At 50.7% G+C, this 27,393-nt stretch overlaps 3 protein-coding genes across 7 annotated transcripts; all 3 read left to right on the forward strand.

The window, feature by feature from the left end:
* The first annotated feature begins 2,015 nt into the window (after positions 1-2,015).
* DPH2 (diphthamide biosynthesis 2) lies at positions 2,016-5,541 on the forward strand. Of its 3 annotated transcripts, XM_049879053.1 has the most exons (6): positions 2,017-2,326; positions 2,539-2,651; positions 2,890-3,113; positions 3,310-3,993; positions 4,081-4,257; positions 4,340-5,525. In XM_049879053.1, the coding sequence occupies exons 1-6, from the start codon at positions 2,180-2,182 to the stop codon at positions 4,462-4,464; spliced, it is 1,470 nt and encodes a 489-aa protein (XP_049735010.1). In that variant the 5' UTR covers positions 2,017-2,179; the 3' UTR covers positions 4,465-5,525. The 3 variants fall into 3 exon arrangements, with proteins under 3 accessions (XP_049735011.1, XP_049735010.1, XP_049735012.1); XM_049879054.1 differs by lacking the exon at positions 2,890-3,113 and having other exon boundaries at positions 2,016-2,274; positions 4,340-5,540; XM_049879055.1 differs by lacking the exon at positions 2,890-3,113 and having other exon boundaries at positions 2,184-2,326; positions 4,340-5,541.
* Positions 5,542-7,133: 1,592 nt separating this feature from the next.
* ATP6V0B (ATPase H+ transporting V0 subunit b) lies at positions 7,134-10,765 on the forward strand. The gene is made up of 8 exons (XM_049879056.1): positions 7,134-7,309; positions 8,047-8,095; positions 8,325-8,408; positions 8,717-8,794; positions 9,007-9,076; positions 9,195-9,246; positions 9,616-9,806; positions 10,461-10,765. The coding sequence occupies exons 1-8, from the start codon at positions 7,243-7,245 to the stop codon at positions 10,485-10,487; spliced, it is 618 nt and encodes a 205-aa protein (XP_049735013.1). The 5' UTR covers positions 7,134-7,242; the 3' UTR covers positions 10,488-10,765.
* An 894-nt stretch (positions 10,766-11,659) lies between these two features.
* On the forward strand, positions 11,660-27,320 carry B4GALT2 (beta-1,4-galactosyltransferase 2). 3 transcript variants are annotated; one of them, XM_049879063.1, is made up of 7 exons: positions 11,660-12,050; positions 13,668-14,023; positions 14,242-14,477; positions 22,838-23,028; positions 23,233-23,355; positions 23,471-23,575; positions 26,436-27,320. In XM_049879063.1, the coding sequence occupies exons 2-7, from the start codon at positions 13,720-13,722 to the stop codon at positions 26,584-26,586; spliced, it is 1,110 nt and encodes a 369-aa protein (XP_049735020.1). In that variant the 5' UTR covers positions 11,660-12,050; positions 13,668-13,719; the 3' UTR covers positions 26,587-27,320. The 3 variants fall into 3 exon arrangements, with proteins under 3 accessions (XP_049735020.1, XP_049735019.1, XP_049735018.1); XM_049879062.1 differs by having other exon boundaries at positions 11,856-11,946; XM_049879061.1 differs by lacking the exon at positions 11,660-12,050 and adding an exon at positions 12,082-12,473.
* Positions 27,321-27,393: the final 73 nt, after the last annotated feature.

Raw genomic sequence — 27,393 nt, forward strand, 5'->3', positions numbered from 1 at the left:
GAGGATACTGTCTGGCTTCTAGGGTGGAAGAGGCATTGCTGTAGCCCAGCTGCCCCGGCTGGAGCTGGTCAGAATACTACCATTGCCCTGGGGGTGTTGTAGCAGCTGCAGTAAGATCAACAACCTTCCCCCGTTAAATTAGTCCGAAACTGCAAGCATCATACATTCATAACTCAACAGTGCCGAGTACTAGGCCCCTAGAATGCCCTGACTTATTCTGCCCTGAACAAAGGCTGATCTAACCCATACCTACTATGCTAAGCTGGGAGAATGGGACCCATGAGGAAAGTCTGCATGGAGGGAGTTTCATTTCTGATGGGAATTGGAGGTTTTTTAAGTAGAGGCAAAGGCCTATGCCAACACCTGAACTGGAAGTGGGGTGGAGCTGGGTCCAGTTGGGAGGGGAGAAATGGGACAGGGCTTTGAGTTACAGGATAGGTTTCTGGTATGGGGTTGTAGAGGCACCCACACTTGCACATGGTTGAGGAGAGCTATAGAAAATTGAACTTTGAGTATGGGGGGAGGCATCATGGGCCCTAGAGGAGGAAGAAGACAGGAGCTAGTGTTGTCTGTGTACCCATCAGCTCTCACTTCTATCCACCATGAAATGATATGGGTTTGGTCAGGACCAGGGACAGCTCCTGAACTGCTTCTGCGCTCCTCCCTTAACAGTGTTGTCTCCCTGTCTCCTTGGCCATAATTTCACCTACCTCTCAGGCACCCGAGTCCTGAAGAGCAGGACTGGGTTCTCCTCACTTCCACCTTTGAGTGTTGAGTCTCTTTGGATGTGGTAGGGGAACAGGTAACTCCCACATTCATCCTACTCCTATTCTGTTCCCAACCTTTGTCCAAGTTCCATGTCCTCCACTCTTCATCCTGGTCCAACTTCTCCCACATCAATCAGCATCAGTCTCCCTTTATCATCTGCCATCCCCTGTAACCACTCTGTCCCCCTTCCTGTACTCCTCCTCAGTCCATCCTCACTTTGCTCTTGATTTCTCATTTCTCCTGGGAGATGTGGAGATGTTTCACACACTTTTAGTCCTTTGCCCCTACTACATGGAATCCAGGTGTCTCCTCCCCTCCCCCACCGAATGTAGCACATATAAGCTAAGAGAATGCGGGATCTAAAGCCCAGCTTCTGAAATCAAATAGACCTGGGCTTGGTACTGATTGTGCCACTGCCTTGCTGTGTCTCCTTGAACAGGTAGTTAACCTCTTCGTAAATTAGGATAATTCTCATCTGTAAATTAGGATAAATCATACACCAAAGACTAAGCTCGAAGAGTGTGGAGCCTGATGAACAGTTAAGTGCTCACTGTCTGCCTAAGAGACTACTGCGAGGATAATAGCAAATGCTTTCAGTACGTGTGATATGCAAAGGTCTACTTTGTACAGTTTTGTATATAAATTAATTTGATACAACAATCCTACTAGGAGGTACTATCGTTACAACCCCTACTCTGCAGATGAGGAAATGGGCATAGAGAGGTTAAGTAACTTTTTTAAGATACACGGTAATAAGTGGCGGAACCAGTCAATATTCAAATCTAGGCAATTTGGCACCCGACTTAAAAATTATGCAATGCAAAAAAAAAAAAAAATCAAATTATGCAATGCTACCTCCCAGATGATTTTTTTTTTTTTTTTTTTTACCTCCCAGATGATAGAGTGCACATGAAGTGCTTAACAGTGTCCGGCAGATAGGAGCTGCTCAAATGGGAGCAGTTTTTTTTCAGGGAGTCGCTGGTGTCCCTAAGGACCAGAGGCCCCCTGAACCGGAAAACTCCCAGCGCCTTGACGGGAGCCCCAGGAGGACTGCAATGCCCACAAGGCTCCGCGCCTTCCTCGGAAGTACTTCCGTTTGGCTTCGCATTCTGAGGCAGATCATTGGTTCTCTGTCGTAGGCTTGGTGGCGAAGATTGGAGGAAGGGAGCAGTGCTGGTTTAGGATTGGTAAAATTGCTATCAGCTCCGCCCCAAAGACCCGGAAATGATTTCGGGGATGGGACCATGTGCACTGGAGAAAAGGGTGTTCGGGTGGGTGGGCTACGGGCTGCGGTCAGACCTTGACTGCACCACCATCGCGACTTGACTCACTGAGGGCTGTTTTGAGGACGAGGGACCTGAAGCTGATTGAGAAAGTTCCCGCAGCATTCCGTCCCCAAGCTGCCCCCCTAATGGAGTCTACGTTCAGCAGCCCCGCGGAGGCGTCGCTGCAGCGGGAGGCGGCCACAGCAGGGCTGCTCACTCCTCTCGCGGACTTGGACCGAATGTATGAGCTGGAGCGAGTCGTTGGATTTGTCCGCGACCTGGGGTGTCAGCGGGTGAGGGCAGGCTTGGGAAGGGGTGGCTTATCTCCCTGGGGAAGGGTCTCCCTGAGAATGGGGATATTGTGAAGATAAGCCTTTCTGGGGGTACTCCTCTGGAGGACGGGCTTTGAGGGTTGAATAGTGTCTTCCTGAAAGATTGCCTGTGAGGAGCGCCTGGGGGTTGGAGGAAGGAGAGACCATCCTGACTCCATGGTTTATATTTACAGGTGGCCTTGCAGTTCCCTGATCAGCTACTGGGAGACGCTGGGTCCGTGGCTACACGACTGGAAGAGATCACAGGGTCAAAAATGTTCATTCTGGGAGACACGGCGTATGGCAGGTGTGAACTTGGGCTTGTGGATTGGGGTGAGGTAGGCCTAGGGATCCAGGTTCTCCTAAATGTCTGTCCCCAATGTTTGTTTTTATTTGACGATGATGTCTCTCTTCTGATGCTAACTCCCTTCTACCATGGTGCCTTTTTTTCACCACATCATCTTCTTCACTGACCATGTTTCCCACTGATGACAGCAACTCTCTTCCTGATAGGAACCCCTTCAATGATGGTCTCTCCCCTGCAGCTGCTGTGTGGACGTGTTGGGTGCTGAGCAAGCTGGAGCTCAGGCTCTTGTACATTTTGGCCCTGCCTGCTTGAGCCCTCCAGCCCGCCCTCTGCCTGTCACCTTCGTCCTTGGTCAACGTTCTGTGGCTTTGGAGCTCTGTGCCAAGGCATTTGAGGCCCTGAACCTGGACCCCACAGCACCTATGGTGCTGCTGAGTGAGCCAGCCTGTGCCCATGCCCTGGGTGAGGCATTATGCGTGTAGGAAGGGTGGGCCAACTGCTTCGTGCCTTAATTTCCCCATTTTAGTATACTCTCATAGAGCTGTCATTATAGGATTGGCCCTAGCCTTTGTTTTTGGGTCACATTCAGTCTCCTGGGGTTGGAGGGACTCCTGCTTTGCCAGGCCCCACTCCTGACATCACCTCTTCCTCCCCCCAGAGGCCTTGGCTACTCTTTTGCGCCCGAGGTACCTGGACCTACTTGTCTCCAGCCCAGCTCTTCCCTTGCCAACGGGCTGCCTCACTTCAGAGCCTGAGCCCCTGGAGCGTTTTGGACGCCGCTTCCCCTTGGCCCCGGGAAGGTGCCTGGAAGAGTATGGTGCCTTCTATGTGGGGGGCTCTAAAGGCAGCCCTGGTCCTGACCTTGACCCGGACCTGAGTCGCCTGCTGTTGGGCTGGGCACCAGGGCGGCCCTTTTCCTCTTGCTGCCCAGAAACAGGGCAGTGTCAGGACGAGAGTGTTCGAGCTGGGCGGCTAAGGGCACGCAGACAGTATCTGGTGGAGCGCGCCAGAGATGCCCGTGTGGTGGGGCTGCTGGCAGGCACATTGGGTGTGGCCCGATACCGCGAGGCTCTGGCACACCTTCGGAACCTAACTCAAGCTGCCGGCAAGCGTAGCTATGTGTTGGCCCTGGGACGGCCCACTCCTGCCAAGCTTGCAAACTTCCCTGAAGTGGATGTCTTTGTGCTTTTGGCTTGTCCTCTGGGTGCCCTGGCCCCCCAGCCTTCTAGTGGCTTCTTCCAGCCTGTGTTGGCACCATGTGAGCTGGAGGCTGCCTGCAACCCTGCCTGGCCACCTCCAGGTCTGGCCCCCCATCTCACACATTATGCGGACTTGCTGCCTGGTGAGTAGTGGGGCACTGCTTGAACTGGCAACACTTGGGGTGGGGGTGGAGGAGCCATAATTGATCTATTTCGTCCCTTTTTTTCAGGCTCTCCTTTCCATGTGCCCCTCCCACCACCCAACTCAGAGTTGTGGGACACTCCAGATGTGTCACTTATTACTGGGGAGGTCCGACCTGCACCTGCCTGGAAGTCATCAAATGCTCCTGAGTGTTCAGCCCTGACCCCGCGGCCCCAGCTGGAACTGGCTGAGAGCAGCCCTGCAGGTAAGTGTGCCAAATCTTCACCTCTAGCTGAAGTCTTCCCCCACATTCAGCCCACTTGGCCTGAGCGTCCCTTCCTTTGCAGCTTTGTTCCTCAGTTCTCGGAGCTGGCAGGGGCTGGAGCCCCGCCTAGGTCAGACGCCAGTGACAGGAGCTGTGCGTGGAAGACAAGGAATTGCCATCGCCTATGAGGATGAAGGAAGCAGCTGATACCATGTGGGCCCAGAGACACAGATGGACTAGTGAATCAGTGTTGTGACTTTTGGTGTTCCCTGCAGCTCCCTGCACTAATCCCCTCACTCCCCTGCCAGGATCCCAGAAGGAGTTTGGATGGAGGGAGGGCAATCAGCCCCTCCCTGAGGATAGGACCCTGCTCTGTCCTGTCATGGCACTGGCACAAGACTTGGCACATATTGGCCTAGTAAATGCCTGTTGATTGACTGTTGCGAAAGGCTTAGGAGCTTCCCTGAGGCCTTCTGAGCCCATCTGCTCTCCTGGGAATAGACCAGGATCTCTGGCCAATTCCAGTTCCTGGACTGTAATTGAGGATCTGCCCTTGTTAAAGGGCAGGTGCTAGATGTTCTAGACCAGGCTTTCTCCACCTTTACCCCGTTGGCATTTCATGTCCGATAATTCTTTGTTGAAAGGGGCTGTCCTGTGCATTGTAGGATATTAGTATGATCCCTGGCCTCGACCCAACTAGATGCCAGTAATCTCTCCCCCTCTAATAGTGACAACCAAAAATGTTTCTAGACATTGACAAATGTCCCCTGTGGGGACAAAGTTGCCCCCCAGTTGAGAACCACTGGTATAGGCTGGGGGCCCTGGTGGCACAGTGTGTAAGAGCTCAGCTGCTAACCGAAAGGTCAGCCACTGGAATCTACCACCTGCTTCTTGCAAACCCTATGGGGCAGTTAGTTCTACTGTGTCCTTTAGGGTCACTATGAGTTGGAATCGACTTGATGGCAATGATTTAACAGGTGTAGGCCTGCACTGTCCAATACCAGGGCCATTAGATATACAGGGTTATTTAAACTTAAGTTAACCAAAATTAAATAAAATCGATAATTCAGTTTGTCAGCCATACTGATCACATCCCAGTCCTTAAATAGCTACATGAGGAGTCAGCACAGCTATAGAACATTCCTATCATCACAGAAAGTTCTGTTGGACGGCACTGGTCTACACTGACTCTTACTGTGTTTTTCAGGGAATTCACAGAAACTTGAATAAACCAGATACTTTTCCCCCTTCTCCTTCTTTTTATTCATCAAACACTATAGGTCCTGCACAGTTCCTGTGGGTAGAGAAGTAAATTGAATCTGACCTGATTGGTGTCCTCATAGTGGTTGCCACACAGTGAAACAGTACGGTCTGTGAGGGGGAAGCCCCAGGGGCAGTTGGAGCCCAGAGGAGGCTTCCTAAAGAGGGTGCCACTGAAACTGGATCTCTTGAAGGAAAAGTAATTGTCAGGAGTAATAGAGTGTAAAGGACATTTGGGCAGAGGGTAACCACAGCTTAACCAGTGGGATGGGTGCTTCAAGCAAAGTCAAGTTGCTGGACCCTTAAGGTTGAGAGAGGTGAAGTGAAAAGACACCTCTTGAATATGAAGGTGAACAAGGGAGATGAGGTCTCCAACCCCAGGGATACCCAGTCTAGTGGTAGAGGCAGACCTATAAACTGACCTTGGTGACTGAGGAAAGGTTGGCACCAATCATGTATTCTACAAATCTGTATTGAGCACCCATTGTTTGCCAGGAACTGGAAATACAGCAGTGAGCTCAATGAAAATCCTTTCATGGTGCTTATATTCTCATGGGAAGAGTTAGGTAAACAATGTGAAACACTAAGTAGGCCATATAGTGATGAAAAAAAAAAAAAACCGTGCCATCCCGTCGATTCCGACTCATAGCAACCCTACAGGACAGAGTAGAACTGCCCCATAGAACTTCCAAGGGATGAGTACTGTGGAAAAATATAAAGCTGGGAAGGAGAATAGGGAGTGTGGGGGCGCAGAAGTTGTAAGAGTCAAGGAAGGCCTTTTGAAGAAAGTAATGTTTGAGCAAAGGTGTAAAGCAAGTTATGGAGTGAGCCACGTGGATAATTAAGAAAAGCAGAGGGAACAAGTGCAAGGGGCTTGAGATGGGGATGTGGTTAGCATGGTAAAGGAGTAGCAAGGAAGCCAATGCAACTAGAGTTGGGGTGGGTGGGAGATGAAGGCCCGGTAAAAGGGATGAGTAGTCTCATCGAGTGAGGCCTAGTAGGCCATTGTAAGGACTTTGGCTTTTATTCTAAGTAAAAGGTCATTTTAAACGGGGGTAACATGACCTAGCTTTAATAGGCAAGCTTTATAAGCAGGCACACCACCCTCTGGATTAGAAAGAGCTTCCTGAGGAAAGAAGGATTTATGAGGACTAGTAGATTTTAGCCAGGCAATGGGGTGAGTAAGAAGAGGAGTGCTTCTGACAGAGGAAACGCCACAAGCAAACTGAGAAAGGGCATGGCATGCTCTTGGATCTGGGGTAGAACTGCGTGGCTGGGAGAGTGGAGGCGAAGGCAGCCAGCGGGGGTCAGCAGTGGCTTGGAGACCTCTGTGCAGGCTCCTGTATAAAGCGGGACTGGTGGGGCGAAGCGAGACGGGACGCAGGGGCTGAGAAGGAGCGGGCTTGGGTTGAGAGACACGAAAGGGACTAACCAGAGGTTGAAACACTGTAAGAGCGCCAGAGCAGGAACTAAAGGGGAATGTGGGGCGTCCTCCAAGGCGGGCGCCTACAACAACCACAACCCTCAGCGCCTGCAGTTCCGGCGTCGCCATGTTGGAGGCGGGCAGCGACGCTTCGCAGAGCCGGGCGTGTGGTCACGTGGTGCGGGCGACTCACGTGGGCGGGTCAGGTGACGCTGTAGGGCGGACTCCGGGGTGGACGGTGAACGCAGGGACGCGGTTTTAGCTCTGGCCCCACCGACCCGATCCCCGCCGTCCTTGCCGCCATGACGGGTCTCGCGTTGCTCTACTCCGGGGTTACTGTGGCCTTCTGGGCCACCATGCTTGTCGTGGGTGAGGCCGGGACCTAGCGGGGGTCAGGGGGTAGATCGGGTCTGTGCTGGCCGGGCTGGAGTCCAGAGGCGAATGGGACACCGGGATGCCGGGCCTCAGCGCGGGCTCTGCACCCCGGGCTTCGGGACTTGCTTCCCGTCTCAGGGGACCTCTGACCCCGCAGAGGAAACCTGGGTTTCCAGCTGCTGGGAGTGGGGCGGCGAGGGGTGGGGGAACGCAAGAGGAACACTCGTCCCTTTCTGTCATTACTGTCCTTTTCCCCCGCCTCACTGCTGTTGTCTCTCTCTTGCTCCTGACCGGCCCTCTTGGGTCACGAGCCAGCTTCTCCAGTTCCTCTTTTCTTGGTCGTTTACACCACCGCCCCCAGCTTGTTGGGTAAACAGCGGTTCGGGCTGGGCCGGCAGGATCTGGTAGGGCTGGCCAGGGCTCTTGCTTTCTCCCTTCCCGTAGGGTGTTCAGGCCTGCCGGGTGATGTGCCTTTGGAGGGGCTCAGTCTGGGAGATGGTGTCACTGAGGGGGACACGGCACTGAGGGAGTGGTTGAAAATGGAGGCCGGAGCAGAGCAATCTGTATAGACAGCCATTCTGGCGGCCTGGGGGTGGGCCTGAGGACTCGCCCTTGACTTCTGTGTAGACACACCTTTAGGGAGGTGGCCTTTCTGCTGGTCAGCTCCTTATCTAGGTTGAGGAGTTTCACACTACAGACCAGATCCTGACCCTTTTTTCTCATTGCTGCAGGAATCTGCTACACAATCTTTGATTTGGGCTTCCGCTTTGATGTGGCATGGTAAGAGAGGGGCAAGGAGAGGATCCCCTTAGGAGTTTCCTTTCTTCAGCCTTCCTCTGTTCTTGTCTGAGCTCCCTTCCCTGTTTCCTCCTCATCTCCCTACATGCAGGTGCTGGGACGTGGATCTTTGAGAGATTTGAAGTCTGTTGGACTTGAGGGTGGGGGAGGCTGTGAATTTCATGCTCCCTTCCCCAGGACTGAATTGCTTTCTTCCCCACCCCTACACCAGGTTCCTTACTGAGACGTCCCCCTTCATGTGGTCGAACCTGGGCATTGGTCTAGCTATCTCCCTGTCTGTAGTTGGAGCAGCCTGGTGAGTATTGGAAACCCTAGTGGCAAAGTGGTTTAACGTTACAGCTCCTAACCAAAAGGTCAGCAGTTCGAATCTACTAGACGCTTCTTGGAAACTCTATGGGGCAATTCTACCCTGTTCTATAGGGTTGCTATGAGTCAGAATCGACTCGACGGCAACAGGTTTTTTGTTTTGGCTTTGGTGAGTATTGGGGTTGTGGAACTGGGGAGAGGGGCTAGTCATGCAGGGGTGGTGTCATTGGATCCTTAGTCATCTTGGGGGTAATGACAGCTGGGGCTCTGCTCACTGTTTTCTTATCCTTCCACCAGGGGCATTTATATTACAGGCTCCTCCATCATTGGGGGAGGAGTGAAGGCCCCCAGGATTAAGACCAAGAACCTGGTCAGGTAAGCATAAGGGTCCCTGGAAAATTGCCGGACTCAGGTGCATTGGGAGCTGTCTGTATATTTGACCTACAGTGCTGTGCCTGACCAGCCTCCTGGTCAGGTGGGATGTTGGTGGGGGAAAGGTTGATGGAGACTCTTTCGGGAAGAAGGTTGGTTTCTTTCTCAACTCTTTAACCCTTCCAACTCCCCTCCCTTACCACTACCACCACCAGCATCATCTTCTGCGAGGCTGTGGCCATCTATGGCATCATCATGGCAATTGTCATTAGCAACATGGCTGAGGTATGGAGGACCCGGGTCGGGGTGGGCATCTGTTCCAGTATGTTGTACCCAATGTTTAGAGATGGGGTGGGGGGATGGCATAGGGAATGGTTTCTGATTACTTTTCTGCTTCTCTTAGCCTTTCACTGCCACTAACCCCAAGGCCATCGGCCATCGAAACTATCATGCAGGTAGGTGGGTATGTGAAGGCGCAAAGCTGGGGCCTCATACCTGCTTCCTGCCCCCACCCCAGCTGGGACTCTTCATTTTTTGGAACCCTGCTAGTATAGTGGTTAAGAGCTTGGCTGCTAACCAAAAGGTCAGCAGTTCAATCCATCAGCTCCTCCTTGGAAACCCTATGGGGTAGTTCTGCCCTATCCTGTAGGGTTGCTGAGTTGGAATCAACTTGACAGCAATAGGTTTGGTTTTTTGGTTTGCCTACTTTGGCCTGCTTTGCAGAGTTAGGGTGGTGGTTGGCCCTGTCAGTCCATGTTGGGCCCTTGTCTTTGTTTCCCTTGTGCCTGGCTGAACTTCAGTCCTCCCTTCCCTGATTCCCACAGGCTACTCCATGTTTGGGGCTGGCCTCACAGTGGGACTGTGTAACCTCTTCTGTGGAGTCTGCGTGGGCATCGTTGGCAGTGGGGCTGCCCTGGCGGATGCTCAGAACCCCAGCCTCTTTGTAAAGATTCTCATCGTGGAGATCTTTGGCAGCGCCATTGGCCTCTTTGGGGTCATTGTTGCAATCCTCCAGGTGCTAAATTCCCCCAGAGATCCTCTGTATTCTTGCCCCTAACCAGCTCTCCCTCCTTCTGAAGGAGCTGGAGTGCTTCTCTTCTTTACCTATAATGGTAGAAATCCCAAACACTTCCTTCCACCTCGTCCCCATTTTCTGGTTTTCTTCTTTGACACTTTCAGTTTATTTTTGTGTTTGATTCATCATCACTGACAATTGTCTTATTTTTTTTCCTGTTTTGTTTCTATGTATCTTTTTCTCATCCAGTCTCTTTCTGTATGTCTTTTTCATTATCTCTTTGTCATTCATTCCCTGTCTACTATCTGTGCTTATTTGTGAACTAGACTGGGTGAGATCTGTCTATGAGTCTGTCTCATGTGTTTTACTGTGCCTCTCAGGGCCTGTGTGTTTCTGTGCCTCTTAGTAGGATAGCATGTCTGAGTTGTATGTGTCTTGTCTGACAATGACTGTGTGGATTTGTGATCAGTTTTCTCTGTTCCACAGTCTAACTGTGACTATCTGACTGTTCCTGTTCATCTGTATTTGTCACAGTGTGTCCATTCTGTTCCAGTTATCCATATGTTGTTGTCTGTCCGTTCAGTCATGGGTTTGCTAGGTTTGATCTTCTGTCATTTGTCACTGTCCTTGATTTCTCCTGTTCTTCTTTTGCAGACCTCCAGAGTGAAGATGGGTGACTAGATGATCTGTATGGATGGGGCTGTGCCCCACTCTTAATTTATTTGTGGTTTTCCTGAGACAGCTGGAGCTGTGCCCCTTTGCATTTCAGGGAGCTTGGTGTTCAGGGCTCTCTTTCCCGTCACCTCCTGCAGCCTGTCGACTTGGAGGCACTGCTTGGTGGATCCTCATGTGGGAAGTGGGCCACTGACAACTGTGTGCAGTTGTGCATTTGGACCTCCTACATGCACCCCCACCTTTACCCAGTGTTTGTGAAATAAATGTGGTGGTATTTGTCTGGATCAGTGCAGCTTCCGTAGCCCTCCTGCGCCACCTCCTTTCACAGAGAAAGTAAACAGCCTCTTGCCAACTTTCTGACTCTACACACCTGCTGTGATCTGGACAGGGCTAGTTTCTTGAGGGGAGAGGGTAGGGGTTGTTGACTGGAATGAGGGTCTCTGGGGATGTGGTCTCTTGGTGTGTTTGTGCCTGGGGTCCTCCTAGCTCCATGTCCTCAAGGCCCTGTCTGCTAGGTCCAAATTGTCTGACTGCATCTAATTACCTGGTTACCTTCAGGCATCCATTACCCCCTACTCCTGTGGGGCTTGGAGCCCATTCATCCACCTGTCTGATGATAATCTGCCTCTCTACTGATAATCCCAATGCCCATCCTTTCCAAGCAACCTCTAGTCCGACCCCTTGTTCTCAGGGCCCTGTCTAGCTCTTCCCACTCCTGTCCATTCTCAAATTCCCTTCTTCTACCCAACCTCCTACAACTCCGGAAGCCCCAGCCACCTTCAGGCCACCTCTACACCCTCTGTCCACACCTTTAAGGCTCCTGCCCAACCAGCAGCCCGTCTCGCTGGAGCGACCCTGTAATCATGAACCCATTCATGAGTTGATAAATCCTTAACCTTCCACTCTTGGTATGCCCAAACTTCAGGTCCCCTTACTTGACTGAGTTCGCACTCCTTCTCCCGCCATCCCGCCTCCGGTCAGACCTCAAATCAAACCTTTCGACGATCTGACCAATTTCTTACGCACCTCCCTGGTCCTGCGCAGCCTCCACCCTTTGCTACGCCGCGGCCTGGCAGCCAGCAGGGGCGGGCGTCGGAGCCGCGCGCGGCGGATGCGGGCGCGCTGGAGGCGGGGGCCGCGGGGGCGCGCGCGGGCGCGCCGGCCGGGCCTGCCCCTCCGAGGCGCCGTAGCGCGGGAGGGAGGCGGCGGCGCTGTGCTCCGTAGGTCTGCCGGTCCGCCGGTCCGTTCGTCTGGCCAGCCGCCCGGCCCCGCCCTGCCCCCCGGGGCGGCTCCGCTCCATGGCCCGCGGCGGCGGCGGGAGGCGGCCCCGGGGCCGCGGGGACCGCTGACGGGGCGGCGGGAGGCGGCGGGGCCGGGCCATGGGGGACCGAGCCGTCCGCAGCCGCCGGAGCCCGGAACCCAGCCGGAGCCGGAGCGGCGCCCCCTGCTGAGCCCCGAGCGCCGGGTGAGAGGACGGCGCGCGGCCCCCAGCCCAGGGTCCCGAGATTCCAGACCCAGTCCCGCGAGGGGCACCCCGAGTGCGGCCCCAAGATCCCAGCCCAGGACCCGGTGAGGCGCTGGCGGCCAAACCCTGGCCTGGCTTTACCCCCACCCCCGTCCATCCCTCGGCTCCCCTCCGGAGCTCCTGTGCCTGCCCGCAGCCAGCCTTCCTCATTGTCCTCGCTCGCCCTGGCCTCGTGGCGCAGGGAGGCGCTCCGTTCACATTTCCCCTTTGCCTGCGTCCCCCGCCCCACATTCACTGCCCCAATCCACGGCCCTGCCCCCCACACCCAAGTTCCACACCCACCGGGTGTTGGCAGCCTCCCCCATCCTGGGTGCCACGTGTTCAAGCCACTCCGGCTACCAGCGCCGCCCAAACGCACCCCTCAGTCTGGCCGCTGGCTTGTCCCAGAGCCCCTGGCCCTGAGGGAGGGGCGGAATGTTTGCACGTGGGTCTGGGTGTGAGCTGGCCGGGAACCTTTATGTATGACTGTAAGTCCAGGAGCAGGGGATTTCTTTGTATGTGACTCTGTGTAACTGTCACCCTGGTGTGTCTCTGACTGGGTGTGTAGTTTTCTGTGTGTCTCTGAGTGTGGGTGACTGTAGCTGGGGCCAGGGGTGCCCAGTGTGATTCTTTGTATGTGACTCTGTGTAACTGTCACCCTGGTGTGTCTCTGACTGGGTATGTAGTTTTCTGTGTGTCTCTGAGTGTGGGTGGCTGTAGCTGGGGCCAGGGGTGCCCAGTGTGATTCTTTGTGAGTGAGACTTGCCTTGCTCCCTAAAGCACTGACAGAAGTGCCCAGAAGTGGTTGCTGCTCTGTCGGAACCACACTGGAGCCATCGCCCAGGCCAGACCCCTGCTTGCCACTCTGAGTGCTGTCTCCAGGGCCCAGGTGTCTCCCTTCTTGGAATCAGAACCAGCAGTGCCTGGCAGGCCTCAGAGTGTTCCACCCAGCCCCACCCTACGTTTTGATCTGTTGAGAAGAGATCCCATAAACATCTTGCCCATATTTGGGCTGCCCTGGGCCACCCGGGTGCTCAGGTCAGGGCCACTTCCCAGCCTGGTCCCAGGTGGCCTAGCCTTCTTGCCCCTGAGACTTCCCTGATGAAACCACTTCCGATCTGAAAGGACTAAATGAAGTTGTAAGTATAAAGTGTTCCTACACAGTAGTATCAGTTGATGGTCCCTCTTCCCCAAACCAGGAATCCTTTGTTGAGAATGTTGCCCTGTGGCATGTCTGTTCTCTGGGGCACAGGTACACATATGGATATGTGGGTAAACGTGTTTCCATGTTTAGGAATGAGCCACTGTGATCAGAGTTCACGTGTTCGTGTACATGTTCCTTGGGAATACATGGTGGAGTGTTTGTGGTCTTGTAGTAAGGGTATGTACCTGAGTGTGAGGGTGTGTGAGGCTGTATTTGTGTGTGTGTGAGAGAGGATGATGAATGTAAGTGTATGTGCTTCAGTACTTAGGTGGGTCTGAAGGTGTGTGAGTACTGAATTGCCAGAGACTGTGTGTGCCTACTTGTGGATAGAATGTGAGTACATGAATATGGGGGGCATGAGCAGGTAAGTGTGAGGCTGTGGGTCCATGAGTGTGAGCAGCTGAGCAGGAGGTGGATGGGTAGCCTTGCACATCCTGCCCTAACCTGCAGGGTCTGTTTCTTTCCTGCCTCTGCTTAGGCCGGCAGCCGGATGCCTGGGCCCATTGGGCCAGCCGGTGGCTGCCTGCGGGATGAGCAGGCTGCTGGGGGGGACGCTGGAGCGCGTCTGCAAGGCTGTGCTCCTGCTCTGCCTGCTGCACTTTCTCGTGGCCGTCATCCTCTACTTTGATGTCTACGCGCAGCACCTGGCCTTCTTCAGCCGCTTCAGTGCCCGTGGCCCTGTCCATGCCCTCCACCCTGCTGCCAGCAGCAGCACCAACTGCTCTCGGCCCAACGCCACTGCCCCCAGCTCCGGGCTCCCCGAGGCCCCCAGTGCCCGGCCTGGCCCCACGGCTCCCATCCTGCCACCTTGTCCTGACTCACCGCCTGGTCTTGGTGAGCATAGAGGGTGGGGCCTGGTATAGGGGTGGGAAGAGGGTCTCACCAGTTTGACTTGGGGAATGGAGTCTTGAGCCTTGGGGAGTGCTAAGGGTCCAGGGCAGTTGTAAGAGGGCTGTTCCTGGGGATTCCCTTGCCCACCTCCAGGCTGGGGGAGGGGCTGATCTCCCTGTATTCTGGCTAAGGCCCTGATTTCTGCACCATCCTGTCTGCAGTGGGTCGACTGTTGATTGAGTTCACTTCACCCATGCCCTTGGAGCGAGTGCAGAGGGAGAACCCAGGCGTGCTTCTGGGTGGCCGCTACACACCACCCGACTGCACCCCAGCCCAGACTGTAGCAGTCATCATCCCCTTTCGACACCGGGAGCAGCATCTACGCTACTGGCTCCACTATCTGCACCCCATCCTAAGGCGGCAGCGGCTGCGCTACAGCATCTACGTCATCAACCAGGTGTGCTGTCTGTGGCTCAGCTGGACACTGGCCACCAGGGTACCTGTGTGTACCTGTGGGTGTGCCTGTGTTGGTGGGAGGCGTAGGGGCCCATGTACCTGTTGGTGCATTTGTGGGGTTAGGGACATTTGTGGGTGCACGTCTGCCTGTGGTACGCCCATATGTGATGGGCATGTGGGGCATATGTGTGTCCTTGTGCACACAGGAAGGTTTACGAGTGTGTAAAGAGGTATGTGTCCATGTAATGTACATGCGCACCAGCAGGCATGTGCATGGCCTCAGAAAGTAGTGAGTCCCACTGTCTACTATAGACAGGCCCCACTACATGGTGGAGGTCTGGGGTATGCTGGCTATGAGGGTTGTGAAGGGCACCAAGGAGAGGGAGAGTTAGACTCTGACAGAGGGATAGAACCTGCAGAGCCCTTAGGGGCTTATGTAGCCCACAGCTAAGACCAGGAGACTCAGTTCAGCATCTAAGTCCTACCAGGGGCCTGGCTACTGGGTCCCAGAAAGGATGTGACACAGGCCCTCCCTGCCCACAGAGGCTCCTGACTTGGATGTGGATTCTTGTAGACTCCAGTAAGCTGATGAGTGGTTGGAGTTGGAGCAGGGGGCCATGGGAGCACAGACAGGTCTGGTCTAGCCCTGGAGAAGAGATGGATAAGATGAGACTTGGGATGAATAGGCATCTGTTGCTGGAGGGACTGGAGGAGGCATATGTTTTAGGCAGAGGGACCTGGAGGACTCAGGGTCTAGAGGGACAGCTGCCCTATGTGTTCAGGAACTGTCGGCTGAGGGCTGGGGTTCAACATGTGGGGTGGGTAGCAAAGACGAGGCTGGAGGAGCTGGCAGAGGCCAAATCAAGAAGGATCTTGGGAGGCATGTCAAGCATTTGGGTTCCAGCCTGAAGGCGGTGGGTCACCATTGTTTTATGAGGGAGGAAATGCATTATGCTTGCTTTTAGCAATTGCTTTGATTGCATGTGGGGAATGGGATGAGGGAGAGACAACAGGCAGGGTGACCAGCTGGGAAGAGGCTGTGATGTCCAGGAAGGAGATGATGAAAGTGCTTGTCAGTAGGGCAGTAGTGGTGGGGATGAGAGGAAAGATGTTATGCAAATTGTAGAAAGTGAGGAGAGATGTCAAGCATCATGAGGGTCTCGGTCTTGGATGTTTGCTGTGGGAATGGCTGCACTTCTGAGTGAGATGAGGAACACAGGAGCTGGGGCAGGTCTCGGAGATATCTGGCTCTGAATTCATGTGATAAGTTTGAGTGCCTCTGGGAGATATAGGAGAAAGTGTTTAGTAGGCAAAGAAATGACCTAGGAGTGAGGTCTGAGCTGGAGAGAGAGATCTGGGAGCCCTCAGTATGTAGTGGTCCCTGAAACCAGCCATGTCGGAACATGCCCAGGGAGCATGGGGCGTGAGAGGAGGAAAGGCAGAGGAAGGAAGCTCAGAGAAAGTCAGCAATGAAGGGGGTAAGTGGAGAAAGAGAGGCCACCATAGGAGGCTGAGTAGATTGGCCAGAAAGGTCGGGTTCAAGAAAGCATGCTGTCCTGGAAGCCCAGGAAAAGAGTAAGGAAGGAAGCCATGGCAGCTGTGTGAGTGCTGCCGGGGGAGTAAGGAGGGATGTGGACAAGAAGCGTCCAATGGATTTAGCAACAAGGTGGGCCCAGTGAGAGCCATTTCAGGGGCATGGTGGGGGCGGGAGCAGATTGCAGTGGGTTGAAGAAGGAATCGGATTTGAAGAAATGGAAATAGCCAATTGAAGACAACTCTTAAAAAATCTCTGCTAAGAAGGGAAGGCAAAAGGTAGGGTGGTGGCTAGAGGGAGGTTTTTTGTCAGATGGGGAAGAACTGAGCACATTTATGAACTGTGTGAGAAACTCAGGGCTCCTGGCTGGTGAGCAAGGTCAGAAAGGGTGCTGGTGAGCCAGGGGAAGTGGACAATCCTTCCAGGGGCTGGTGGGAGAGAAGGTGCAGGAGAGGAAGGGAGGAAAGCTGGCAGGCCTGGGCAGCTCAGGGTTTCAGAGGGCAGCAGCTCTCACCGTCCAGGCTCAGGCATGCTGGTATAGAAAAGCGACAGCCATGCCTCTTCTCACTTCAGAAGGGCTCTGCCCTCCAAGACCCTCTCTCCAGGAGCCTTGTGCTCAGGGCTGCATGGCCAGAATCCCTGCCTCGAGACCTGCCACTGCAGCCCCATTTCTCAGGGAACCCAGGCTCCTTGTGTTGGGACTGCCAGTAGGCCTGTGTTGATCTTTTTATGTGGGAGATAAGTGACTTACCTAGTCCTTTCTTGGTGTCAGAGGCTGCCCAGGGAGTTGGTCATCGATCCAAATGAGCCAGAGAGGGAAGGTGCCTGAGCTTGGTGCCCTCAGTCCGCACTGCTCCTGCATCTTAGGCATTGTTCATGTGGCGCTCTCGTTGGTCATCTCACTACGTGACTATGCTCGGTGGGGTCAGGGACCAAGGCTGCATATCTCTAGGATCCCCACTGCCAGGCCTGGCACAAAGGAGAGTGCCACAGGGCATGAATGAATGAGAGCTCATTGGAGATTGACATAAATGAAGCACATAGCGAGGAATGAATAATTATGCTGGGGCGGGGGCTGGAGATTTTCTAGGGAAGGCTTTTTTTTTTTTTTTGATACTGTGTTTTAGATGAAAGTTTGCACAGCAAATTAGTTTCCTCTTTAATAGTTTTTATACAAATTGTTCAAATTGTTCTGTGCCATTGGTTACGATTTTTACAATGTGTTAGCATTCTCATTGTTCCCATTCTGTCTGTTTTGTTTCCATTGATCTGGCTTCCCTTCTCCTCCTTGCCTTCTCATCTTTGCTTTTGGATAAATGTTAACCTTTGGTCTCATATAGTTAATTGTTTAAGGGACCACATTACTCACCAGTGATACTGTTTACTTTATAGGCCAATCTATTATTTGGCTGAAAGGTGACCTGCAGAAATAACTTCAATTCCAAGTTCAAAGGGCATCTTAGGGGATAGTCTCGGGGGTTCTTTAGCCTCTATTGGTCCAGTAGGTCTGGCCTTTTTTAGGAATTTGAGTTTTGTTCTACATTTTTCTCCCATAGTATGCAGGACCTTCTGTTGTGTCCCTGGTCAGAATGGTTGGTAATTGTAGCTGGTCACCATCTAGTTCTTCTGGTCTCAGGTTAGAAGAGGCTGTGGTTCATGTGGGCTAATTTGTTTTTTGAGCCTTTGATTTCCTTCATTTTCTTTTACTCCATATGAGTAGAGACCACTAGGTGTACCTTAGATGGCTGCTCAAAAGCTTTTAAGACCCCAGACACTACTCACCAAAATAGGATGTGGAGCATTATCTTTGTGAACTATTTTATGCCACTTGACTAAATTGTCCCCCAAGACTATGGTCCCAAGCCTTTTGATCCAGTAAACCAACCACGTGAGTTTTTTGGCTGTCTAGAAAGCCTCCATAACAGTGCCCCCTGTGTAGTTTGCTGTGTATGTGGATATATACACAGTACACACAAACGTGTATGTACACATGCCTACAGATACACCTTTACATGCACGTGCATTTGCTTGCATTTACCTTCCCATACACATGTATGCATCCATATTTACCTAGGTAAACCACACAGATGTTTTTTGATTGTTTATACTGTTGTTGCAGAATTGTGTATGTTGCAGCATTTATCGAAATTGTCCCTTGTGTACTTCTTAGTGTCTTTATTTACCTTGGTCAGGTTGTGGCAACTTCACCCATATTTGGGATTGCCTTTCCCATCACCAAAAGTAACCAAAAAAAAAAACAAAAAACCCATTGGCGTCAAGTCAATTCTGACTCATAGTGACCCTACTGGACAGAGTAGAACTGCCCCATAGAGTTTCCAGTGACTGCCTGGTGGATTCGAACTGCCAGCCCTTTGGTTAGCAGCCATAGCACTTAGCCACTAAGCCACCAGGGTTTCCACCAAAAGTAACAAGTGTCTACTATCTGGAAAGTGATTCTGCCTTCTTCTCCCTCCCATCCCTGGTAACCATCAAATAACTGTGAAAATTGCTTATATGTCTATTCTTGACTTTTTATAACAGTGGGACCATAAAATGTTTGTTTTTTTGTGATTGACTTATTTCACTCAGCGTAATGTTCTCCAGATTCGTCCATGTTATGTTTCACAGACTCCTCATTATCCTTTATGGGTGCATAGTATTCTGTTGTATGTACCACAATTTGTTTATCTATTCATCTGTTGATGGGTACTTAGATTGTTTCCGTCTTATTGCTATCGTGAATGATACCGCAGTGAATGTAGGTGTGTTGTTGTTAGGTGCCGTCGAATCGGTTCCAACTCACTGCGACTCTGTGCACAACAGAACGAAACACTGCCCAGTCCAAATGTAGGTGTGTGTACGTCTGTTCATGTCACTGCTCTTACATCTCTAGGATATATGCCTCGGATTGAGATTTGCTGGATCATAAGGAATTTCTATTTCTAGCTTTTTGAGGAAATGCCATATTGTTTTCCATAGTAGTTGTACCATTTTACAATCCCACCAGCAATGTATAAGAGTTCCCGTCCCCTCACAACCTCACCAGTATTTGGTGTTCTCTGTTTTTTTGATCATTGCCATTTTGTAGGAATGAGATGGTATCTCATTGTAGTTTTGATTCACATCTCTCTGATGACAAATGATCTCGCTCATCTTTTCATGTATTTGTTGGCCTCCAGAATGTCCTCTTTGGTGAAGTGTCTGTTCATGTCCTTTGCCCATTTTTTGATTGGATTGTGTCTTTTTGTTGAGTTGTTGAAGTTTTCTATGTATTTTAGAGATTAGACCCTTATCTGATACATTGTTGCCAAAGATTTTTCCCCAGCCTATAGGTTTTCTTTTTACTCACTTGGTGAAGTCTTTAGATGAGCATAAGTGTTTAATTTTTAGGAGGTTGCAATTATTTCATTTACCTTCCTTCATTCATACATTTTCAGTTTTCTCTGATAGGCTATTTGTGCCAAAAATTAGGTCCCCTAGTTTTGACCCTGTGTTATCTTCCAGGAATTTTATAGTTTTAGCTTTAACATTTAGGTCTTTGACCCATTTTTGACTTAGTTTTTGTGCATGGTGTGAGGTATGGATCCTGATTCATTTGTCTGCATATGGATATCCAGTTTTGCCAGCATCATTTGTTAAAGAGACTGTTTCTTCTCCATTGAATGGACTTTGACCCTTTGTTGAAGATCAGCTGCCCGTAGATGGATGGATTTACTTCTGGGTTCTCAATTCTATCCCATTGGTCCATGTGTATGTCACTGAACCAATACCAGGCTGTTTTGATTACCACCCCTGTATAGTCAGTTTTGAGATCAGGAAGTATGAGGCCTCTTACTGTGTTCTTCTTCTTCAATATTTCTTTAGCTATTCAGGGTCTCTTTCCTTTCCATTTAAAGTTGGAGATTAGTTTTTCCATTTCATTAAAGAATATTGTTGGGATTTAGAATGGGATTGCATTGCATCTATAGATTGTTTTTGGCAGTATTGACATTTTCACAATATTAAGTCTTCCAGCCTATAAGCATGGAATGTTTTTCTGTTTATGTATATCAATTTTAGTTTCTTGCAGTAGTGTTTTATAGTTGTTGTTGTATAAGTCTTTTTTATGTCCCTGGTCAGGTTTATTCCTAGGTATTTTATCCTTTTGGGGGCTGTTGTAAATAGTATTGTTTTCTTGACTTCCTTTTCAGAGTCCTTCTTGTTAGTGTAGAGGAACCCAACTGATTTTTTTGCGTTGATCTTATACCCTACCACTTTGCTGAATCCTTCTATTAGTTCCAGTAATTTTCTTGAGGAGTCTTTGGGATTTTCACTGTATAGGATCATGTCATCTGTGAATAAGGATAGCTTTACTTCTTCCTTTCCAATTTGGATACGCTTTATTTCCCTTTCTTGCTTTATTGCTCTAGTTAGGACTTCCAATATAATATTGAATAAGAGTGGTGATAAAGGACGTCCTTGTCTCATTCCTGTTCTCAAGGGGAATGCTCTCAGTCTTTCTCCATTGAGAATAATGTTGGCTGTTGGTTTTGAATGTATGCCCTTAATTATGTTAAGGAATTTTCCTCTATTCCTATTTTGCTGAGAGTTTTTATCAGGAAAGCCTGTTGGATTTTATCAGATGCCTTTTCTGTGTCAATTGAGATGATCATGTGATTCTTTTCCTTTGTTTTGCTTATGTGGTGAATTACATTGATTGATTTTCTGATGTTGAACTGCCCTTGCATCCCTGGTACGAACCCCACTGGATCATGATTTTTTTTTTTTTTGATATGCTGTTGAATTCTGTTAGCTAGAATCTTGTTGAGAATGTTTGTGTCTATATTCATGAGGTATATTAGTCTGTAAATTTCTTTTTTAATGTTGTCTTTGCCTGGCTTTGGTATCGGGGTTATGCTGGCTTCATAAAATGAATGAAGGAGTATTCCTCCCTTTTCTATGCTCTGGAATAGTTTGCATAGAATTGGTGTCAGCTCTTCTCTGAATGTTTGGTAGAATTCTCCGGTGAAGCTGTCTGGGCTGGGGCCTTTTTTGTTGTTGGGAGCTTTTTTAAATGACATCTTCAATTTTTTCTTTTGTTATGAGTCTGTTCAAATTTTCTACCTCTATTTGTGTTAGTTTAGGTAGGTAGTGTTTCTAGAAATTTGTCCATTTCTTCTAGGTTATCAAATTTGTTGGAGTACAGTTTTTCATAATATTCTGTTACGATTCTTTTTATCTCAGTTGGCTCTGTTGTAATATCACCCATCTAATTTCTTATTTTGGTTATTTGCATCTTCTTATTTTTTTCTTTTGTCAATTTGGCCAGTGGTTTGTCAATTTTATTGATCCTCTCAAATAGCCAATTTCTTGTCTTATTGATTCTATTGTTTCTCTGTTTCATTTATCTCTGCTCAGATCTTATTTATTGTTTCATTTCTTCTGGTGACCATGGACTTCTTTTGCTACGCCTTTTCTATTTGTTTGAGTTGTAGGGTTAAGCTATTGATTTTGGCCCTTCTTCCTCTTGCATTAGTTTTTCATTCAAAAATTTATACATAAATTGTTTTGTGACATTGGTTGCAATCATAACAATGTGTCAGCACTCTCCCTATTTCCCTTTATACCCTCGGATCCCGTTCATTCATCTTATTTTCCTGCTTTCTTGTCTTTGCTTTTGGGCAGGTGTTGCTCATTTGGTCTTACATACCTGATTGAACTAAGAAACATGTTCCTCATAGGCCTGTCCAGTCTTTGGTTGAAAAATGAACTTCAGGAGTAGCTTCCGTTCTGAGTTAATAGGGTGTCTGGGGTCTGTAGTCTCAGGCTTGTCCAGTCTCTGTCAGACCAGTAAGTCTGGTCTTTTGTGAATTTGAATTTTGTTCTACAATTTTCTTCCGTCTGCCTGGGACCCTCTATTGTAATCCATGTCAGAACAGTCAGTGGTGGTAGCCAGGCACCATCTAGTTCTTCTGGCCTTAGGCTGGTGAAGGCTGTGGTTCATGTGGTCCTTTCTTCTTTTTTGATGTGTGCATTTAATACTATAAATTCTTCTCTGGGCAGTGCTTTTGCTATGTCCCAAAGGTTTTCCTGTTTTTTTTTTTTTTTTTTAATATTTATTGTGCTTTAAGTGAAAGTCCCAAAGGTTTTCATATGTTGTATGTCATTCTCATTTGATTCTAAGAAATTTTAATTTCATTTTTAATTTCTTCTATTGCCCAGTAGTGTTGAAGTAAGGTGTTATTCAGTTTCCATGTATTTAATTTTTCCCTGTTCTTGCTGTTACTGATTTCTAGTTTTATAGTGTTATGATCACAGAAGATGCTTTGTATTATTTCAGTGTTTTTGAATTTATTAAGACTTGCTTTGTGACCTAAAATATGATCTTTTCTGGAGAATGATCCATGTGCGTTGGAGAAGAATGTGTACTGTGCTGCTGTGGGGTGGTATGTTCCGTATATGTCTACGAGGTCAAGTTGGTTGAGGGAAGCCTTTCTAGACATGAGTTTGACAAGCAGAGAAGGAAAGTATGCCAGACAGGAGGAACTGCTATCACCAAAGGCCTGGAGACAAGAAAAAGTCTGTTGTTTTCTGGGACCACTGAAGAATGTACTGTGGCTGGCCTTTAGGGTTTAGAGGGCCGTGGCCACAGAGGAGGCTGGAGCAGGTGATGAAGGCCTTCCAAGGCCAGGTCCAGGTTTAGGAGCCAGACTTGATCCTGAGAATCCAGGGGAGCCATGTAGACAGAGAGGGAGAGGCTAGGCCCCCAGGGGGCCAATAGGGAGGGTGGTCACAGGTCCCCACTCAAGAGGGGCCCAGAGCTGACCTGTCCCCTCCCCACACCCCAGCATGGTGAGGACACCTTCAACCGGGCCAAGCTGCTCAATGTGGGCTTCCTAGAGGCATTGAAGGAAGACGCCTCTTATGACTGCTTCATCTTCAGCGACGTGGACCTGGTCCCCATGGATGACCGCAACCTGTACCGCTGTGGCGACCAGCCTCGCCACTTCGCCATTGCTATGGACAAATTTGGCTTCCGGTGAGGGCTCTGTTCTTAACTGGACTTGGACCTTCCCACTCCCACCTCCCCAGCTATCCTCACCAAACCCAGGCGTTCATTCCCATCCCCAGGGCCTCCCTTTGCTTCCTGGTGCTCCCTGTTGAACATTCCCTAGTCATACCATCTGTGGTCCTCTTGGAATCCCCTGGGGACCCACACTTACACCTGCCTTTCATGCCATAGGCTGCCCTATGCTGGCTACTTTGGAGGTGTGTCAGGCCTGAGTAAAGCCCAGTTTTTGAGAATCAATGGCTTCCCCAACGAGTACTGGGGCTGGGGTGGTGAAGATGACGACATCTTCAACCGGTGAGTAGGGGCAGGGTGGAGAGTAGACTGGTTGTGTGAAGGGGTCAGGTGCAGACTGGGTGGGGCTCCTTGCCCTTCCTGGTGTCTGCTCCAGTCCATCTGTCCCCGTCCCCAGGATCTCCCTGACTGGGATGAAGATCTCGCGCCCAGACATCCGAATAGGCCGCTACCGCATGATCAAGCACGACCGGGACAAGCATAATGAACCCAACCCTCAGAGGTGACCCCCCAGCCCCCCTAGCCCCTTATCCCCTAGAGGTGACCTCCCAGTATCTCCAACTCTTGACCCCAAGTACCCCCAATCCCTGACTCCCTAGAGATAGCCTCCCAGCATCCCTGACCTTAGAGGTGACCTCCCAGCACGCCTGACCCCCAGTGCCACTGACATCTGAGAGGTGATCCTGATCCCCAGATGTGACCCCCCAACACCTCTAACCCTTAACTCCTAGAAGTGACATCTGGTACCCCTGATCCCTGTTCTCAGTGGGAACCCCCATCTCAGCCTGAGTCCCAGATATTTCTTGCCCCTGGTTCCTTGAGGTGACTGACTATTTAAAGGCAGGGCTCACATTGTCCCTGAGAAGACTGCATTCCCATCAGTGCCCTCACAGACCTCACTTGTGCACCTTGCATGAACCCTTCTTATAGCAGCCCTTCCAGAAGTAGCTAGAATGAGAGCGGGCACTGGGCGTACCTCCTGGACCTAGGGACATTGACAAAGGTTGCCCGAACAGCATGGGGTGGGGAGTGGAAAGACAGTGGTGACCCCGTGATTGGAGGAAGTGGCTCCATCGCTGAGGATGTAACGGATTTGGTGCCTAGTCCCAGGCTGGGATAAGTGCCCAAAAGGTGTGTGAAGTGTTGACAAGGGCTTCCTGACGCTGCTCTGTGCCTGTTGAGTGCCAAGCCTTGTAGAGAGGGAGCAGTCATACCTAATCCCCACTGTCCTTCATGAGGTTCATTCAAGGGAGGAAGAGGCACAGTTACAGAACAAGGTCATCAGGGCAGGGTGCCATCCTGGCAGAAGAGGGAGTAGTGGTGGGAGGTGATGGTAAACTGGAGTTTGAAAAGTGTCACTCATTCAACCAATATTTGTCACACACTTTATGCATGGTGCTCATAGTGGTGGCCAGTTTGGTAACAGAAATAGTATTGTAAGAATCTGGAGTATGAATGGTATATGCCAAGACTATTAAACTGTTTGGTTTTAAGATCTCTGAAGATAAAAGGCTGGGGCAGGAGGGGAGGGTCAGAGCTGGGTGTTAAGGGTCTTGCATTCCAGGATGCAAGTTTGACTTTTATCCCGGGGGTAATGGGAAGCGATGAAAGGATCGAATTTGTGTTTAGAAGGATTGCTCTTTGAACTTGAGGAAGGCAAAGATCTGGGCTAGCCACTGGTGAGCAGGAAAGGAAGCAGACTAGGCCTGAAGGGAAACAATGGGGTGCTGGGGGCATGCTGGGTAAGGACCCGGGGGGCTGCTGTGCCCCCAACTTAAACAGTAGGGTTTCTTTGCTCTCAGCTCAGGGTGTAGGAGTGGGGGAGGTGGTTTGCAGCACTGATGTAGGGTTGGTATTTGCCAGAAGCATGAGGCACACGGGAACTCAGGGAGCTGAAGAAAATGCAGTTCAGATGAAAACCATGGTGAGCAGGGAAGGCATGACAGACTGGGAGGAGAGGGGCTTCGGGGTATCTCAGGGAGGGTGCACAGTATTGGGATAGCTCAGGAGAAGGATTCAAGCTGAGCATAAAAGGATACAGTGGATCCAAGCAGTTGGGATGAGGGTGGGCGTGGAGCTCTCTAGAAGCACATGTCAGGAGCCTGGGTCCTGTTTCAAGAGTAGCAAGTCTGGATGCTATCATCAATTAGTAATGCCTGCCTTGGGTGTGGAAATGGCAAGACAGCCTTCAATTTCTGACTTGAACTCTCTGAATGGCTCCATCCACCTGGGTGCTTTTGCCTCATATCTAAGAGTTCTGGATTCTTCTTTCCTTCTCCCTACTTGTCCAGTGCATCGGCAAGTCCTGTTGGTGCCACCGCCGAAACATCTGAGCTCACCCACTGTTTCCTTAACTACCTTGGCCCGAGTCTAACCTCTGTGATCTTGCCTGGACTACTACTACAATGGCCCCTTAACTGGTTTTCTAGCTTCCCCCTTGCCCTTCTATACTCCCTGCCAGACAGCCCTTGCTCCCAACCGAGTTAAAGCTTCTAACTAGGTTAAAAATCCCTCAGTGTCTTCTTCTCACTCACAGAATAAAATATGAGCTGCTTTTTTTAACTCTGACTTACGGAGCCCTGCCCTTACAGGCTATAATGTCCAAGCTCATCTTGTTGTGTTTTTCCCCTTGGTCCATTAAACTCTAGCTACACTGACCCCCTCAGCTGTGCAAAATCTCATTCCTCATTTAGGGTCTTTGAATGTGCTCTGCCTGGAATCTCTTCCCCTGGCTCTAAACTTGGCGTCACATGCTCACCCGTTCCAAAGCAGCCATCTTGGTACTCCCAGTCATATCTCTCAGTTGTTTCTGCATATGCATAGTGCTTAGCACTCAGTGTTTCCTTGTTTGTTACCTGTCTGCCCTAGTGAAGTAGACTTGCTGTGAGAGGAAGTTCTTGCCTCTCTGTCCATGACTTTCTCTGGTGCTGAGAGCAGATCCTGGCACATAGGGAATGCTCAGTGAAAAGATGGTGAAGGAATGACAAAGATCAGGAAATGAGAAGATAGTATGGGGTTGGGGAGTAAAGATGATGCATCCAGTATAGGACATGTTGCATTTGGGGTCCCTATGGGATGCCCCACATTTGGGTCTAAGGCTTAGAAGGAAGGTCTATGAGAAATGTGTGACGTTATCACAATTCTGTTTGCTAGAATTAATGATTGAAGAGGGTGAGATCTCCATTTTGAGGGCAGATGCTAGAACAAAGGGCCCAGGCAGGTGGAGAGAGGAAGGTGTGGCAAGGTGAACCGAGTCACCCCTGGAATGACTTGAGCCTTTGCCCCAGAATTTCCATGTTGAGTTCAGTGGTTAGCTGTGTCCACACACTAGCCCTGACTTGATCCACTTCCATCATATCTAGGTTTACCAAGATTCAAAACACGAAGCTGACCATGAAGCGGGATGGCATTGGATCAGTGCGGTACCAGGTCTTGGAGGTGTCTCGGCAACCACTCTTCACCAATATCACAGTGGACATTGGCCGGCCCCCATCATGGCCCCCTCGGGGCTGACACCAATGGACAGAGGCTCCCAGTACCGAGAACTGCCTGCCGGAGGACTGACCTATAGCCTGGCTGGTGGCTGAGAGGGCAGCTGGGGGAGCTCCCAGGACTGAGACTGTGGGCCCTGTTTTCTGAAGGGCTTCAGCAGGCTCCCCAGCTGTACCTGGAAGTTTCAGAACCCACTTTGGGGGCTTCCAGCCTGGGCTGACCCCTCAAGTGTGGCCCTCGCTGGAGTCAACCCTCTTTCCTGCCCCTCCCTCCCAGCCCAGTCCCCCTCACTGTCAGGGTCGGGCCAGCCCCTGCACTGCCTCGTTGAGTGGCCTGGGCTAGGTCACTCTACCTCTCTGTGCCTCAGTTTCCCCCCCCTTGAGTCCCCCTAGGGCCTGGAAAGGTGGGAGGTTTGTCTAGGGGGCAGTGTCTCACTTCCAGGGGGAATCCTCAGTCTTGGGGATCTCCCATGCTTCCAGGGGAGGGGAAACCTTTTACATTCAACATTGTAGGGGCAAACTTTGGTGTGCTCCCTGCTGGGGAGCAGTCCCAGGAGGGGACCAGAGGGGATGCTGTGTCACTACCTGGGATCTTGGGGTCGGGCTGTTGCATGGGGGGCGGGTGGGGTTTGGATCAGTCAGTCTGGTTCCCGCCTCCCTGTCTCAGAGGAGGCAGTAGCCCCAGGGCCGGCTCTTGTTTGTACATTGCACAGAAACTTGTGTGGGTGCTTTAGTAAAAAACGTGAATGGAGCAGCCCCCTTGTCTGCTTTGAGATGGGGATCTGGGTTCCTGAACCCAGTTATCCTGGGTATATTACTGCGAGGAGCA

This window comes from Elephas maximus, chromosome 3 (assembly GCF_024166365.1).
Source record: "Elephas maximus indicus isolate mEleMax1 chromosome 3, mEleMax1 primary haplotype, whole genome shotgun sequence".
Lineage (NCBI taxonomy): Eukaryota > Metazoa > Chordata > Mammalia > Proboscidea > Elephantidae > Elephas > Elephas maximus.

Excerpts from the sequence above, each read along its gene's own strand:
- DPH2 (XM_049879053.1), top strand. The coding sequence starts at position 2,180 with ATGGAGTCTACGTTCAGCAGCCCCGCGGAGGCGTCGCTGCAGCGGGAG. Across the intron at positions 2,327-2,538 it reads GCGACCTGGGGTGTCAGCGG|GTGGCCTTGCAGTTCCCTGA; the intron begins GTGAGGGCAGGC and ends TTATATTTACAG. Across the intron at positions 3,994-4,080 it reads TTATGCGGACTTGCTGCCTG|GCTCTCCTTTCCATGTGCCC; the intron begins GTGAGTAGTGGG and ends CCTTTTTTTCAG.
- ATP6V0B (XM_049879056.1), top strand. The coding sequence starts at position 7,243 with ATGACGGGTCTCGCGTTGCTCTACTCCGGGGTTACTGTGGCCTTCTGG. Across the intron at positions 8,795-9,006 it reads AAGACCAAGAACCTGGTCAG|CATCATCTTCTGCGAGGCTG; the intron begins GTAAGCATAAGG and ends TACCACCACCAG. Across the intron at positions 9,247-9,615 it reads CCATCGAAACTATCATGCAG|GCTACTCCATGTTTGGGGCT; the intron begins GTAGGTGGGTAT and ends TGATTCCCACAG.
- B4GALT2 (XM_049879063.1), top strand. The coding sequence starts at position 13,720 with ATGAGCAGGCTGCTGGGGGGGACGCTGGAGCGCGTCTGCAAGGCTGTG. Across the intron at positions 23,029-23,232 it reads ATGGACAAATTTGGCTTCCG|GCTGCCCTATGCTGGCTACT; the intron begins GTGAGGGCTCTG and ends TTCATGCCATAG. Across the intron at positions 23,576-26,435 it reads AATGAACCCAACCCTCAGAG|GTTTACCAAGATTCAAAACA; the intron begins GTGACCCCCCAG and ends CATCATATCTAG.